Source organism: Nycticebus coucang, chromosome 2, assembly GCF_027406575.1.
Source record: "Nycticebus coucang isolate mNycCou1 chromosome 2, mNycCou1.pri, whole genome shotgun sequence".
Taxonomy (NCBI): domain Eukaryota; kingdom Metazoa; phylum Chordata; class Mammalia; order Primates; family Lorisidae; genus Nycticebus; species Nycticebus coucang.
In genome coordinates, this window is record NC_069781.1 from 107,849,110 (window position 1) to 107,864,661 (window position 15,552).

General features: G+C 44.2%; 1 protein-coding gene across 3 annotated transcripts in view; it reads left to right on the top strand.

Moving 5' to 3' along the window:
- The window catches only part of PHF2 (PHD finger protein 2), a 124,479-nt gene that overhangs the window by 48,931 nt on the left and 59,996 nt on the right, over window positions 1-15,552 (top strand). Inside the window, exon 1 of one of the 3 annotated variants that reach the window (XM_053578474.1) lies at window positions 9,687-9,782. The exons of the other annotated variants lie outside the window; for them this stretch is intronic. Within the exon in view, the coding sequence (XP_053434449.1) occupies window positions 9,721-9,782 (62 nt within the window). The 5' untranslated portion in view covers window positions 9,687-9,720. Of the gene's footprint in view, window positions 1-9,686; window positions 9,783-15,552 lie in introns of those variants that run through there. 3 annotated transcript variants of the gene reach the window in all.

The window sequence follows — 15,552 nt, forward strand, 5'->3', positions numbered from 1 at the left end:
TTAGACTAGTGACCTAAGATGTGATCGATTTTGGAGTATGTTCCATGGGCTGATGAGAAGTATATGTATTTAGTGTTGTTGGGATAAAATGTTCTGTAGATGTCTGCTAAATCCAAATGTTGTATGGTTACGTTTAAATCTAGAATTTCTTTGCTCAGCTTCTTATTGGAGGATTGATCCAACACTGCCAAAGGAGTGTTGAAATCTCCAACTATTATGTAGCTGGAGGAAATCAAGTTGCTCATGACTGTTAGAGTTTCTCTTATAAATTGAGGTGCATTCTGGTTGGGTGCATAGATATTAATAATTGAAATCTCATCATGTTGAGTATTACCATTAACAAATATGAAGTGGCCATTCTTATCCTTCCTTACTTTTGTTGGTTTAAAGCCTATTGTATCTGCAAATGGAATTACAACACCTGCTTTTTTCTGATTACCATTTGCCTGAAATGTGGACTACCATCCTTTCACCCTGAGTCTATATTTATCTTTTAAGGTAAGATGTGACCCTTGTATGCAGCAAATATCTGTCCTGAGTTTTTGTATCCAGTCAGCTAACCTGTGCCTCTTTAGAGGACAGTTTAATCTGTTCACATTAATGGAGAATATTGATAAGTCTGGTAAAATTTTGGGTATCGAGTTTCTCGAAAGTCCAATGGACATTTTTAATCCTTTCACCACTGTGGAAGTTGAAGTTTGATCAAAAGTTTCCGAGTGAGTTTACTTTTGTGGTAGAGGGTTGGGGTGGTCATTATGGAGGATAGGTCTGATAATATCCTGAAGAGCTGGTTTGGTTATGGCAAATTTCTTCAACATATGAATGTCATTAAAGTATTTAATTTCTCCATCATAAATGAAACTCAGTTTAGCTTGATACAGGATCCGGGGTTGAATGTTATTTTGTTTTAGGAGATTAAAAGTCGATGACCATCCTCTTGTAACTTGAAAAGTTTCAGCAGAGAGATCTGCAGTCATTCTAATATTCTTCCCTTTGTAGGTAATGGATTTCTTATGTCTGGTTGCTTTCAGAATTTTCTGTTTCATATTAACTTTAGTGAAGTTAATTATGATATGCCTGGGGGATATCTTATTTGTATTGAGTCGTGCTGGGGTTCTGATACTGTCTGCTATCTGAATTTCAGAATCACTTGGCATGTCTAGAAAATTCTCTTTCATAATTTCATGAAGAAGGGCCTCTGTGCCTTCGTGGCCACTTCATCACTTTCAGGGATTCCAATGAGGCGGATAGCAGCCTTCTTCGAATTATCCCAGAGCTCTCTGAGAGAATGATCCATTTTTGCTCTCCATTTCTCTTCCTCTTTGAGAGTTTGGGAGCGTTTAAAGGCTTTGTCTTCAATGTTAGAAATCCTTTCTTCTGCTTGTTCCACTCTGTTACTTAGGGCTTCTACTGTATTTTTCAGATCTTTGAGGGCTGCAAAATCTTGCTTCAGTGTGTCAAAATCTTTGGTGGTTTTGTCTTTAAATTTGTTAAATTCTTAAGACAACTTTAGAATTTCTCCTCAAATTTCTAATTCCGACTTTTGAATTGCCCCTCGAATTTCTAATTCCAAATTTTCCTCCATTCTATTAATCTTGTTTGCAATCCAAATTCTGAATTCGATTTCTGACATCTTGGCCAACCGTTTATGAATGGGATCTTCAGTTACATCTGCCATATCTTTTCTTGGGGGGGTTAATCTATTCTGGTTATTCATGTTACCAGAGTTTTTCCGCTCATTCTGCCCCATGATTGTTTTACACCATTTGATTTTTCCCCTGGAGCTTTGTCAGTGAGCTGTACAGTGCTATGGCCTGAGAAACTGGGGACCTGTTTGGTGTGGTGGGGCTAAGTGTGTCTGCCTTGTTTTCAGCTGGTCTCTGTTCGACCGTAGTGAAACAGTTACTCTGGGTTGAAGTCTCAGCTGTGGAGAAATACCAGCAATTAAGTCACCCTGCCCCCCACAGGCAACAATTGGAAAAGGAAAATCAAACCTTCGTACAACCACACACCCAGGGCACCACCTGAATAGTCCTTGGGCGATTGGCTCAGTTAAAAAAGTCCAAATCAGTTGTCTCAGTCATCACCTGTCTCAGGTGGGAGAGTTTAAAAGGTCTCTGGCAACTGTATCACAGGGGTCTGCTGGCTACTCAGATATGCCTTGCTCCAGTGCTCCGTGGAGTCAGGAGGACCCACCCTGCAAATAGATCAGTCTGGGAAGGTTGATGCCTCCTTACCCACCTTGCACCTCTGTCACACCCAGTCACTGATTGCCCCTCAGGGCTATGACTCAGTTGCCTGTAGTGAACAGATACTCCAGGGGTTTGCATCTGCCTGAATCACAAGGAAATCTATTTCTGCTCAGCCAGGCCACTGCCCTCTGCCTCTATCTAGCAGGGGGAGGTGAGGCCTGACAACCTCGGGTGCTTGATGGAGGCTGGGGGATGTTCACTTAGTTCCAGCCCCATCCCTGATTGATGTTACTGACAGAACAGAACAGAACAACTTTGCGGGAATTTGCTTCTGTCCCTGCTAAATTCCCCTGCAGAGGAGAAGCTGTTTTGAGTTCCCAGAGCCTGCGCCTCAGGCCCTGTCTTTGCTCGTGAATGTTTGTAGCTGTCAGTTCTAGCTGTCAGTTCTAGCCACCTGTCTTTCTTTGTCTATAGGCTGACAATCCCCTGAGGGCCAGGTGCGTCGTAGGCTCAGTAAAGTGGTCCTCTGGGTTAGCCCCGCCCTGGGAACTTCTGGCTCTGCGCATGCGTTTCTAGTCCCCATGCTCCACCCAGGCTTGTACCACCTCAAAGAAACCCTTTACTCATAGGGCCTGTGTTTCCATCCCAGATCTGTTCTGTGGTGGTTGCCACCTGAGTAGATGCCCGGCCTCCTCTGGTTGTCCAGGGAGACAGGGGGTGTGGTTTCGGAATATCCGGGAGTGAGCCCTATTGTTGCCAAAAGATGGCTGCTGCTTTGTGCCTCTGCCTAAGCCGCACCGCTGCTCCGGTGTGGTTCCCTCTCAGCCGACCATCCTCTCCTCACTCCCATGCCATAAAGTCAGCACTGACCAGCTGCAGTTTAGGCCCTGTCCCCACCCCTCAAGAAATCACCCAAGAATCTGGACTCCTGGGGGACAGGCCTCCAGACCTCAGAGTGAGAATGGAGGGGAGTGCTGGGAGCTTAGAGTTGCACGTAGAGAATATATACAGTTTTATACAGTTTTATGCCCGGCAGGAGAACGCCATGGCACCCTAGTAGGGGAGGTAAGTCCAGTTTTTAGAGGGTCTCTCCCGTGGAGTGTAGTGGGAGGATCTTTGAACTCTGCTCGTTTGTTTGTGGGGCACTCCGAGCTGTTCTCATGGGGGAGGGGACTTCTGTCCGCTTGGTGATGGATTTTGTACCTTTTGTTTATATCCTTGGGGTCACAGTTCACCTCAACGGGATTGATGTGCATTCTTCAACCTTCTCTGTTGGTGCAGCTCTAATCCACCAGGTTACTTGCTAAATTTCTGTCCTTTAACTCTCCTTCTGGACGGGAGCCTCTGTGGAAAGCTGGGTTCAGTCAGCCATCTTGTCTCCGCCTATCTAAATTCCCAAATATTTCATTTTCTTTGGCACAAGTAAAGGGAATAGAGTCCTTGATTCTTTTTTTGGCTTGACTATTATTGGTGTATATAAAAGCTACTGATTTGTGAGTATTGATTTTTTTATCCTAAGATACCACTGTATTCCTTGATCACTTCTAAGAGTTTTGTAGTTGAGTCCTAGGATTTTTCAAGGTATAAAATATATCCTCCATTTTTTTTTTTTTTTTTTTTTTTTTTTGAGACAGAACCTCAAGCTGTTGCCCTGGGTAGAGTGCTGTGGCATCACAGCTCGCAGCAACCTCCAACTCCTGGGCTCAAGTGATTCTCCTGCCTCCGCCTCCCAAGTAGCTAGGACTACAGGTGCCCGCCACATCACCTGGCTATTATTTGTTTGCAACTGACGTTGTTTGGTGGGCCCGGGCTGGATTTGAACCTGCCAGCTAAGGTGTATGTGGCTGGCGCCTTAGCTACTTGAGCCACAGGTGCCGAGCCTATATCCTCCATTCTTTTTTTTTTTTTTGAGACAGAGCCTCAAGCTGTCACCCTGGGTAGAGTGCCATGGCATCACAGCTTACAGCAACCTCCAACTCCTGGGCTCAAGCGATTCTCCTGCCTCCACCTCCCAAGTAGCTGGGACTACAGGCGCCTGCCACAAGGCCAGGCTATTTTTTTGGTTGCAACCGTCCTTGTTGTTTGGCGGGCCCGGGTTGGATTTGAACCCGCCAGCTCAGGTGTAGGTGGTTGGCGCCTTAGCCGCTTGAGCCACAGGCGCTGAGCCTATCCTCCATTTTTTTTTTTTTTTTTTTGTAGAGACAGAGTCTCACTTTATGGCCCTCGGTAGAGTGCCATGGCCTCACACAGCTCACAGCAACCTCCAACTCCTGGGCTTAAGCAATTCTCTTGCCTCAGCCTCCTGAGTAGCTGGGACTACAGGCACCTGCCACAACAGCCGGGTATTTTTTGGTTGCTGTTTGGCCGGGGCTGGGTTTGAACCCGCCACCCTTGGCATATGGGGCCGGCGCCTTACTGACTGAGCCACAGGCGCCGCCCCTATCCTCCATTCTTAATCTCTTTTATTTTCTCCTTCTGGCACTCCAATTACATATTGTTATGCTTTTCATAATTATCCCACAGTTCTTCAGTATTCTATTTGTGATTGTTTGTCCTTTTTCTTTTTGCATTTCGGTTTTGCCAGTTTCTATTGATCTACCTTCAAGCTCACTGATTCATTCCTTTCTGATGCTGGGAGAGCCTCAAGTTCTTGCCTGTTTCTGGCCACTTTCTCTGATAGCCATCAGAACTGGCATCATGCAAGGTCTGACAATTAGGTTCACAAATTTGCTATCGTGCACTTAACATTGGCAGCACTATGCAAACAACTCAGTAAGGTTTCAAACATTTCAGTGTCTCCCAGCTGTTTTTGTGTTAACGTGTGGTGGTTGTCTTGCTGAGTAGAATTCTTTCAGGTTGTGTGCTTTTGTGTGCTGGATGATAGCTCTGATGATCATTCTAGAAAAGAGAGTTCCAAAATTGCTTTGAAGGGTCAAGTAGGTGCTGGTGTCAATGCATATCTTCCCAAGGGGAGTATTTCCAAATGACCATAGTGATAGTCAGCAGTGAGCTATGTAGCACTTTTTCTAGGATGAATTTGCAAACTTGTCATATCTTGTATACACATAGGGAAAAATTCAGAAGTCAAAAATTTGTCTCCAGGAACAGTCTGCCCTTTCTCCTTGCCAACTATGGCTACCAGAGTGTGGCCTCTCCAGGGATGGCCACTGAGATCAGAGGCCTATGTGTCTTTATAGAACATTCTGATCACATAGCAGCATGTTATGGATTTGCTTCTATCTCCCACACAAAATCAAAACACTGTGACTCTAGACTCCTGTGTTCTTTGCTGAACAATTTCCATTTTGGAGATTGTTACAGATAAGCAAGTGTAGAGTTTGTACTTCTTGGCACTCCAAAATATTTCCCTCGGTCCCCCATGGTTAGATACTTGGGTTGGTTTTAGTATTTTGTTGCTGCAATGAATACTTTTTGTACACATGTGTCATGTATCTATAGCCAGAGTTGTATAAAAGGACATATAACAAGTATCTGTGTTTAAAATACAAATGGGTTAGATACAGTGGCTCATGCCTGTAATCCCAGTGCTTTGAGAGGCTAAGAGGGGATGACCACCTGAGTTTAGGAGTTCAAGATCAGCCTGGACAACATAGCAAGACCCTTATCACTATAAAAATAAAATTGCCTGTGTGGTGGCATGTGCCTGTGGTCCTTGCTACTTAGGAGAATGAAGAGGGATGATCACTTGAGCCCAGGAGTTCAAGATTGCAGTGAGTTGTGATCATACCAGTATACTCCAGCCTGGGTGACAGAGTGAGATATCATGTCTAAAAAAAAAAAAAGATACATAAAATATCAACTGCTTCCTCCTAAGAGGTCATACTCATGTGTGTTTTTGCAGGAATGTAGGAGAATGTTTGTTGGCCTGTAGCATCAGCAACACAAAGTATATTCCAGACGTTTAGACCTTTGCCAGCCTGATAGATGAGACATCATATTGCAGTTTCAGTTTCTCTTTCTTACGACAAGTGATGTTACACATCTCAGATGTTCAAAAGCAGTTTGTGTGTTGTTTCCTGTAAATTGTTTGCTTAAAGTCATAATTTAAAACACTAGTCAGACGGAAACTGGGTGCAATTGCTCATGCCTGTAATCCTAACACTCTGGGTAGCTGAAGCAGCAGAATTGCTTTAGGCCGGGAGTTCAAGACCAGCCTGGGCAAGAAATGAGACTCCATCTCTGCAAAAAAGTAGAAAAGATTAGCCAGGCATGGAGACATACACCTCTAGACCCAACTACTCAAGAGGCTTGAACAGAAGGTTTGCTTGAACCAAACAGTTTGATGTTGCTGTAAGCTATGATGTCACCACAGCACTCTAGCCTGGGTGACAGAGTGAGACTTTGTTTCAATAAATAAAATAAAATAAAATAAATAATAATAAAAGATAAAATTTTAAAAAATCATTAGTTAGGTGGAAGTCATTTTATTATGTGTTTTGGTAAAAGAATCTCCTCATTGTTTACTAGATCCTTTACACGATTTCAGAAGCAGGTAGAGGTCTCCTTAGGTCTGACTTGTTCACGAACAAACATTATTTTGTTACTTGCTATTTTTTAGAGTAATGAGCAGCTGTTCTTTTGTCCTGAAATATTTTGATTTTTACATAAACAAGGCAGCTGTAGAGGCTACCTCATAGGCTACCCTTGCCGCGTTCTTGTTTGCTCATAGGCCACCCTTGCCGTGCTCTTGTTTGTTCACAGGTGGGGGATTTTTCTGTTGTACCCTTCACTGGAGTGATGGTGCAGATAGGAATGTGAGGGCTCCCCCATTTCCTCTGGGACCAGCTGGTGCCAGGCCCTTAGGCTTTTTGGTTACAGAGCTTTAGAAGTCAGGGACCGTTGTGATGTGCCTGGCAGAGCACTCCATTGTAGAGCTGAGTAACAGGCTTATGAAAGGCAAGCGATGTTCCTCTGGAGTTCCATATGTGATTCCTACCAGTCATGCTTGGGTTTTTTTTTTAAGCAAATATGTTGCAGAAATGTAGTTAAGAAATAAATTCCCCTGTAAGCGAGTCCAAGCCAGCACCTTGGCACAGACTCCATAGCTAAGTGCAATGATGCAGTCAGGAAAGCAAGTTTAGACTTGTTCCCTGTAACAGAAGTTAAATCCTCAGTGTGTCATGGCAAACCCTCAGTGATGGATGACAGGCCATTTAGGGCTGATCCCACCAACTTACCAAGTGCTCTGAAACAGACCTTGCTGTGATAGCTCCCAGTCTGGCTGTCTTTAGGTTCTGACCCAGTAGGCCTCAGTAGGGGTTGGGCCCAGATTTTCAGAATCTTCCCAGAAGTCTCTCTGATCCCATGTGTAGTGACTGTCAGAACATATTGCTAGGGGCGGTGCCTGTGGCTCAGTGAGTAGGGCGCTGGCCCCATATACTGAGGGTGGTGGGTTCGAACCCAGGCCCCACCAAACTGCAACAAGAACAACAAAAATAGCCGGGCGTTGTGGCGGGTGCCTGTGGTCCCTGCTAACTCGGGAGGCTGAGGCAAGAGAATTGCCTAAGCCCAGGAGCTGGAGGTTGCTGTGAGCTGTGACGCCACAGCATTCTACCGAAGGCGACAAAGTGAGGCTCTTTGTCTCTTAAAAAAAAAAAGAACATATTGCTAAGTGGAAGAGACCCCTAGCACTAACAGATACAGCTGGATCACCCAGGGATCAGAGGTTGCTGGAGCAGCGAGGCCCCACGTACACCCCCTTCTCCACACTGACAGTCGAAGAATCTGAGGAACTTGCCTCAGCTAAGAGACCCCACTCAGTGTGGCCTTCAGAGACAGCCAGTCCTGTGTCTATGATCGGTATACACAGCACCACACAGCCCCATGTAAAAAACATACAACTGGATATGCTTGTGTGGAAATAACAGACAGATTCAGATGAGGGTCTTTGTATGAGACCACTGACCTAGAGCCCTCAGAAGCCCATGCCACAAAAACCAGAGGGCTTGTCCCAGTTTAAGGAGCCCAGAGACTTGGCAACTGAGTGCTATAAAGAATATTGTTGGGACAACTGAAAAATTTGGAAAAAAATAAAATGTTTTACATATACACATACACACACATGCACAGTTGTTCCCTTTACAGTCCCCATTGCAGTCAAAAATCCACTTAAACTTTTGGCTCCTCCCAAACTTAACTAATAGTCTACTGTTGACTGGAAGCCTTATTGATAACATAAACAGTCATTTAGCATATATTTTGTGTGCTATATGTGTTATATACTATGTTCTTATAATAAAGCAAGGTAAGCTGGAAAAAAGATAATGTTATTAAGAAAATCACAAGGAAGAGAAAGTGTATTTACTATCTGTTAAGTCCAAGTGGATCATCATAAAGGTCTTCAGCCTCATTGTCTTCATGTCAAGTAGGATAAGGATGAGGTGGAGGAAGAGAAGGGGTTGGTCTTGCTGTCTCAGGTGTGGCAGAGGTGGAAGAAAATCATTCGTAAGTGGACACATACACTTCAAACTCATGTTGTTCAAGGGTCAAATGTACATTAGAGAATCCTAGGGGCTATGTTTGACGTTGTGGTTATGATAGAAAATATCCTTGTTCTTGGGAGACTGCCCACTGATGCATTAGGGGGATGGGATTTGATGTCGGGAACTTACTGGTATGTTTCAGGAAACATATATAGAGAAAACAAATGTGGGAAATGTCAGCATCTGAAGAAAGGAGTATAGGTATATTCGTCCTGACTTATCTAAGGTTTCACTTTTCATGGTTTCAGTTACCCAAGGTCAAACTAGGTGTGAAAATATTACATGGAAGATTCTAGAAATAAACAATTCATAACTTTAAAATTGCTAGCTGTTCTGAGTAGCAAGACGAAATCTCACACTCTCTCACTGCCTCCCACCTGGGATATGAATCATCCTTTGTCCAGTGAATCCGTGCTGTTCACTGCATCTGCCTCCTGGTCACTTAGTAGCCATTTTAGCGATCAGATTGACTGTTATAGTGCTTGTGTTCAAGGAACACTTATTTACTTAATTTCTGTCCAATTATTAGTTATTATGGTTAATCACTTACTGTGCCTAATTTATAAATTAAACTTTATCATAGGTATGTATGTATGTATAGGAAAAAACATAGTATATACAACATACATTTGGTACTCTCTGCATTTCAGGCATCCACTAGTGGTCTTGCAATGTATACCTCCCAGACAAGGGGGGACTACTTTATTCATTATGCTCATCTTTCAACAGTTCTGTACATTTTTTTTTAATTGTTGAGAATTCATTGAGGGTACACAGAACCAGGTTACACTGATGGCTTTTGTTAGATAAGAACCCTCTTACAATTGTGTCCCGTCCCCAAAAGGTACAATTGTGTCCTGCCCTTTCTTGCTGTTTAATTCTCAAAAAGACCTTTGGAGTGGGTGGTGCTGTTGTCCCTCTTCCAGGTGAAGGAGCTGAGTTCCCTGCCACAAGGCCACCAGCAGAAGAGGCATGTGGTGTCAGGACTTTCCCTCCATCTCCAACAGTTGTCTGCTGCCTCTAGAATGAGTGACATCAGCTTACCGATCATCATCCACATTTTTGTGGATTGTGACAAATTGAGAAGGTAAAGCTGTCTGGGCCTTGCTTCCTCACCCTCCAGTGGTGGATCTTCCAGATCCTCTGAGCAATGTCCTCAGGGAAAACCTGGAGAAGGATGGAGGCTCCTCCCCTGCCTGTCTGCCTATAGCTTTCACCCCCACATGGTTCTGATGGTTTTTTCCCCTGAAGCCTTTGTCCTTATGTAGCTTTTGTTCCCCCATAGCTTCCTTTTTCCCCTGACTGTCCCCTTCTACTGATGGGAAACACCAAGAAGTGCAAAGAAAAAGCATCATGGCCAGGGACGAAGACACTTTGGATGAGTTGAGGGTAGGGCCTAGCTGGTCAGATGCTGTTTAGCCCTTCCATCCTTTCCTTGGAGACAGGAAGGGGCTGAGCTGGGGTCACTTCAGCTCAGAGTGGATATGGCATTCTTAGAAGAGATAAGAGATGTCAACATTCTTTCCACAGATTCTGTGTTTTCCTTCTTTGGAGTTTTAGTCTTTCTTAGTCATTCTCTGACAGAAATGAAGCATCATGGTCCATCTGCCCACCAGGAGAAAGAAAATGATGATAGTGGTGATAGATGGTGATGATGATGGTGATTGTTATGATGTTGGAGATAATGATGGTGATTGTGATGATGGTGATGATAATGGTGGTGATAGTAACGGTGATGATGATTATAGTGATGGTCATTATGGTCATGATGAGTATGACAAGCAGTAAATTGTCTCTACAGGCACTTGCTGTGTGCAAGGCACTGTGGCAGGCATGGTGCATACCATCCCTCCAGTAGTTCTGTCACCAACCTTCTTCTAGATCTCATGATCTACTCTTTACAAAGTAGGAGTCTGAGACTCAGTGAGACCGATCACATGGTTATTGGTGGACCAGGGTTTCTATGTGTACTGAGTGTCATACACCCAGGGAGATACCCCACATGCTGTGCTAGTAGCCCCCCTTTTGCCATTCTGTTAACCCCTTGACTTTCATCTTCTTCTCCCCTCCCTACCAGGCTTTTTGTGAAATCCCCAGACCCTATCAAATGGCAGGGATCTGTCTGCCACAGTGGTCCTAAGACAGGAGTCTGCTCTGAGATGGGAGTCTTCAACCTCCCTCCAGGGTGGACAGCTCAGGAGGCCTTCTCTATAGGGTACCATGACACAGGAAAGCCAGGAGGAGATAAGCTGGGAAGAGAGCCTTTAGGGGACCATTCTAGCCTTAAAAATAAAGTGGAGCTTGTGTTGCTTGTTACACAAGGAATATCTGCTCATTTTCAGTGATTTAGGAGAGTGCAGAAAAGTATGAAGTAAAGAAGAGAATAGCTATTGCCCTATACTGGGGGAAGGGCCATAGTTTTAGTGTCTGTGTAGATTTTAAACTTCTAAATTCAAAACCTTAAAAAGCCCATAGTTTTAGTGGCTGTGTAATACTCCATCATAGGCACACATGATCTGGTTTCCTGACTCTTGCTGGCTTGAAATATATGTAGTCCCTAATTTTTTACTGTTTTACATAACCATGGGAGGGACCACATTAACATGAATCTTTCTGTGCATATCTACTTTTCTCCTTAAAATAGATTTATAGATGTGGAATTACATCCTGAAGGATAAATTTTTCTAAAGCTCTTGATATGTACAGCAGAGGTACAGGGGGCTCCTTCCCAAGTTAGGAAAAGAGCTCCTGCACCAGCATTGTGGGTTAGTGTTATTAAAAAATAAACATTGCTAAAAGGACATGTCCGGTAACAGTTGCTGCCCTCGAATGTATTCCTGCCAGGACAGATCCCTTACAGTGTGTTTGGAATGTCACTGGCTGCTGCAGAGGGCTGGGAAGTCCAGTAAGGTGCTGTCAGCCTGTCTCCCCTGGGGGACTGAAAGAGTTAAAAGAGGCTACTTTTTTATTTGAGGCTTTTCCTATAATTACAGAAAAGGTCAAAACAAGGTTACAAAAATTCAAAAATTATAGTTTACATTAAATCAGTGTTCTTTTTTTTGAGACAGAGTCACTTTGTTTGCACTCAGTAGAGTACTGTGGCATCGCAGCTCACAGCAACCTCAAATTCTTGGGCTAAAGTGATTCTCTTACCTCAGCCTCCTGAGTAGCTGGGACTACAGGCCACAATGCCCTTCTATTTTATTTATTTATTTCAGTTTTTGCCCGGGGCTGGGTTTCAACCTGCCACCTCTGGCATATGGGGCCGACGCCCTACTCCTTTGAGCCACAGGAGCCTCCGCCTATTTTTAGAAACTAGGTCTCAGTTTTACTCAGGCTGGTCTCAAACTCCTAAGCTCAAGCAATTCATCAGCCTCAGCCTCCCAGAGTGCTAGGATTATAGGCGTGAGCTACCAAGCCCGGCCCCAAAAATCAACGTTTTTAACAACAATAGAAAAAACCACGAATATAATCCCATTGTGCTTTTTATAAGAGAATCCCAGACTTGATTGGAAATGCTAGGAGTACTTTGTGCTGAGGGGATGCCCAGGCAGCAGTCAGATTTTGGTCATCCCTTGCTGGGCTTCTGTACTAGACCCTCAAACTCCCCCGAAGGCAGCCTGGGCCCGTTGAAGCCCAAAGGAAGCCTGTGCCATGTGGCCTTTTAGGCCACAGCTCTGTGGACAGGGCCATCACTGTCTAGTTAGTGTTGTACACTGGCGCACTTGGGGCTGGGATTCCACGGCACCCACGAGAAAGCTGCTGCACCCTGTCTGCAGAGGAGGGATTCCTGTGGGAAGATCCCAGAAAGTCACTTCCTCTCTGGGGCCTCCCTTGCCTGAGGATCTTAGGCAAATAGTGCAGTGTCTGAAATGTAGGAGTGGCAGATTCAGGGTTTTACACAAAGAGGAGAGTGTGGGTTTTGTAGGGAGGAAGCACCTTCCCTGAGAGCAGACAGGTTTCTGTAGCAATCCTGAGGGCGCTTTGGGGCCTCTAGAAGTGTCTGAATGCTACCCTCCTCTACCCCTTTCAATTTCCTTTTTTCTTAGCCATTTTCTTTGGTGTCTTTTCCACTCACCCTGCCCAATTCTGCGTTTGAACATTCTAATATCTTCTAGTTTTTGAGCTTTGGGCACTAAATTAGCTTTAAATTTCTTTGGAGTTGATTCAGTTTGGGGGTGCTAGGGTCACAGTTGGCTCAGATAAATCTAGTCTCCAGCTCAGTCTCACCTAGTTGTGCGGTTAGGCAACACAATACACCTATTACACCTATGCCATCCAAACTTCCATCCCTCCCTCCCTGCTCACTACAGTCTCTTACCCCATTCTCCACCATTGGGGCAGTGATGGCCCTGCCTGCAGAGCAGGGTGAATGTGGTGGACTGAGTCTCTCTCTCTCTCTCTCACACACACACACACACACACACACACACGACATCCTCTTGGGTGGCACAGGCATGCACATAGACACAGACATGAGAACCTGTGTGTATGCACCCACAAAGCAGCATACATCTGCCTGCATACACATGCACACACAGACATAAACACAGACACATGTGTATGCTATATGTATATATACACACATACATAGACATATAAACACACACATTAATATAAATACATACATACACAGTACACACATTTTGGGTTTTTCATCCAAAGAACTTGTACCACACACCTGCTCCTATAACATGCTTTTTTATCACTTACTATTTGCTGACATCTTTCTATGTCAGTACATAAAGATCTACCTCATTTTTTAAGTTGTAAAAGTAGTTGAGCAGCATCCTGGTCACACACTCACCAGATGGCTGCTGTCAGAGTTGGTGTCAGAGGCAATAGGGTCCCAAGGAAAGACTCAGGGTCATTGCCAGCAGTGGGTCTGGCCTGTGTCCCCTAATAGTCTCTGTTCTTTCAGCCATGATAGAAGAGGAGGGGCAGCCTGGTGGTCACCTGTTGGTGGGCAAGCCCTAGACCAGGCCTTGGGTGGCTGGCCCCTGGATGAGGGGTTACTAAGGTATTTAGGCCTTTAGTTCTCCGAGCTTGTTCTGGACAGCAGAAGGACCCACTTGCGATGACCAGTTCTCTTCCTGCAGTCCTTTTAGGCCTCCTGCACAAAGCAGCAAGCACCTACCAATGTAGCAGTCCTGTCTAAAATGAGACTGTCACCTGACTCTCCCAGTTCATCCTTCCTACATGGGGGCGGTGGTGCTGAGAGGAGGAAGCCCGTAGGCGTGCATCTTTGTGCAAGTGGCTGGCATTGGCCTGGAGCCTGGAGCTGTATGGGTGCTGCATGGAGAGTGGTGCAGGGCATGGGGACCAGACCTTGCAAGCCACATCCTCACCTCTCGTTTGTTTCCCGCTCCTAGTGCCTGTTATGTATTTAGAAGTGGTGCCCTTCCCCACCTGTAAAGTGGCTCCAGCTGTCTGCCTTCTGGAGTCAGGAGGAGGCTTCAGGTGGACCTGCTGACGTGTGGAGTAGACTAATTTCCCGGCCAGCCAATCCCTGTCATATACCAATCATATTAACACTTTGCCACATTTGTTGTACATATTTTTTCATAGTGTATATGTTAAAGTTTATTTTGATGATTTGGAGCATAATTTTAATTTCTCAGCATTCTTTCTAAGTTTCCTTTCCATGTTTTGTTTGTTTGATTATAAAGAAAGCCACTTTGCGCTCTAAGAACAAATAATCCCTCACAATTTGTTTTTTGATGGCTTGTCTTTTATACTTAACTCTTTCAACAATTTAGATGTTACTTCATTTTTCATTCTGAAATAGAATGCACTTTACATTTCCAAAAAAATTTTGCCAAGGTATTTTTTTGGGCTTCAGGCTCTGACTTGCAGCAGAGAGCACCTGTTCAGGACCCAAGACCCTTGTGGTCTGAGAAGTTTAGTTTGATAAGTTAGACACTAGCAGTGACCAGGCTACTGAGTGCTTACTCTACACCAGGCCACTCACCCATCTATTTGCCTGGGTTCACTTGCATATGCAAATCCTTGTCCCCAAGGACAAGGACAGCACTATTCCCAGTGAATGAGTCAGAAGACCATTCTGTGCCTGGGCAGATATTTAACCTCAATTCTTATAAATAGAACTAATAATAATAATCCCCATGATTGTAGGATTTTTGCAAAATAATGCATTTAGAATTCTTGGAATGCTGTTTGTCTCAGAGTGAGTGATCAGCCATGGTTAGCAATGAAAGAGTAATGATGGTGAGGTAGGTGATGGTGGTGGTGATGGTAGTGATGCTGATTATAGTGATGGTGATGATAGTGATGATGGTGGTGATATTGTTACTCTGAGGGTCAGGTTCTTTTTTCTCTTTCATTGAGATAACATTGACACAACATAAAATCAATCATTTTAAAGCGAACAGTTCAGTGTCACTACATTCACAATGCTATGGTGGTTGTGACGATGACAATAATAGTGATTATAATGCTGGTGATGGTGGTGATGTTGGTGGTAGTAGTGATAGTATAATGGTGGGGATGATGGGGATGGTTTTGATAATGGTGATGGTGATCATGGTGGAGATGAGGATGGTAATGTTGTTATTCTCACAGGCCAGGTTCTTTTTTCTCTTTTATTGAGAGGACATTTATGTAACATTAAAATAAACCATTTTAAAATGAATGTTTGTCGGTGGCACTTAGTACATTCACAATGTTGTACACCCATTGCTTCTTTTTAGTTCAAAAATATTTTAATTCCCAATGGAAACTACATACCTACTGAACATGAACTCCCCGTTCTCTTCTGCCACCCTCTGGCACCACTAGTTGGCTTTCCAGTGGTGGATATACCTATTGTGGACTTTTCAAATGAGTGGAATAATATA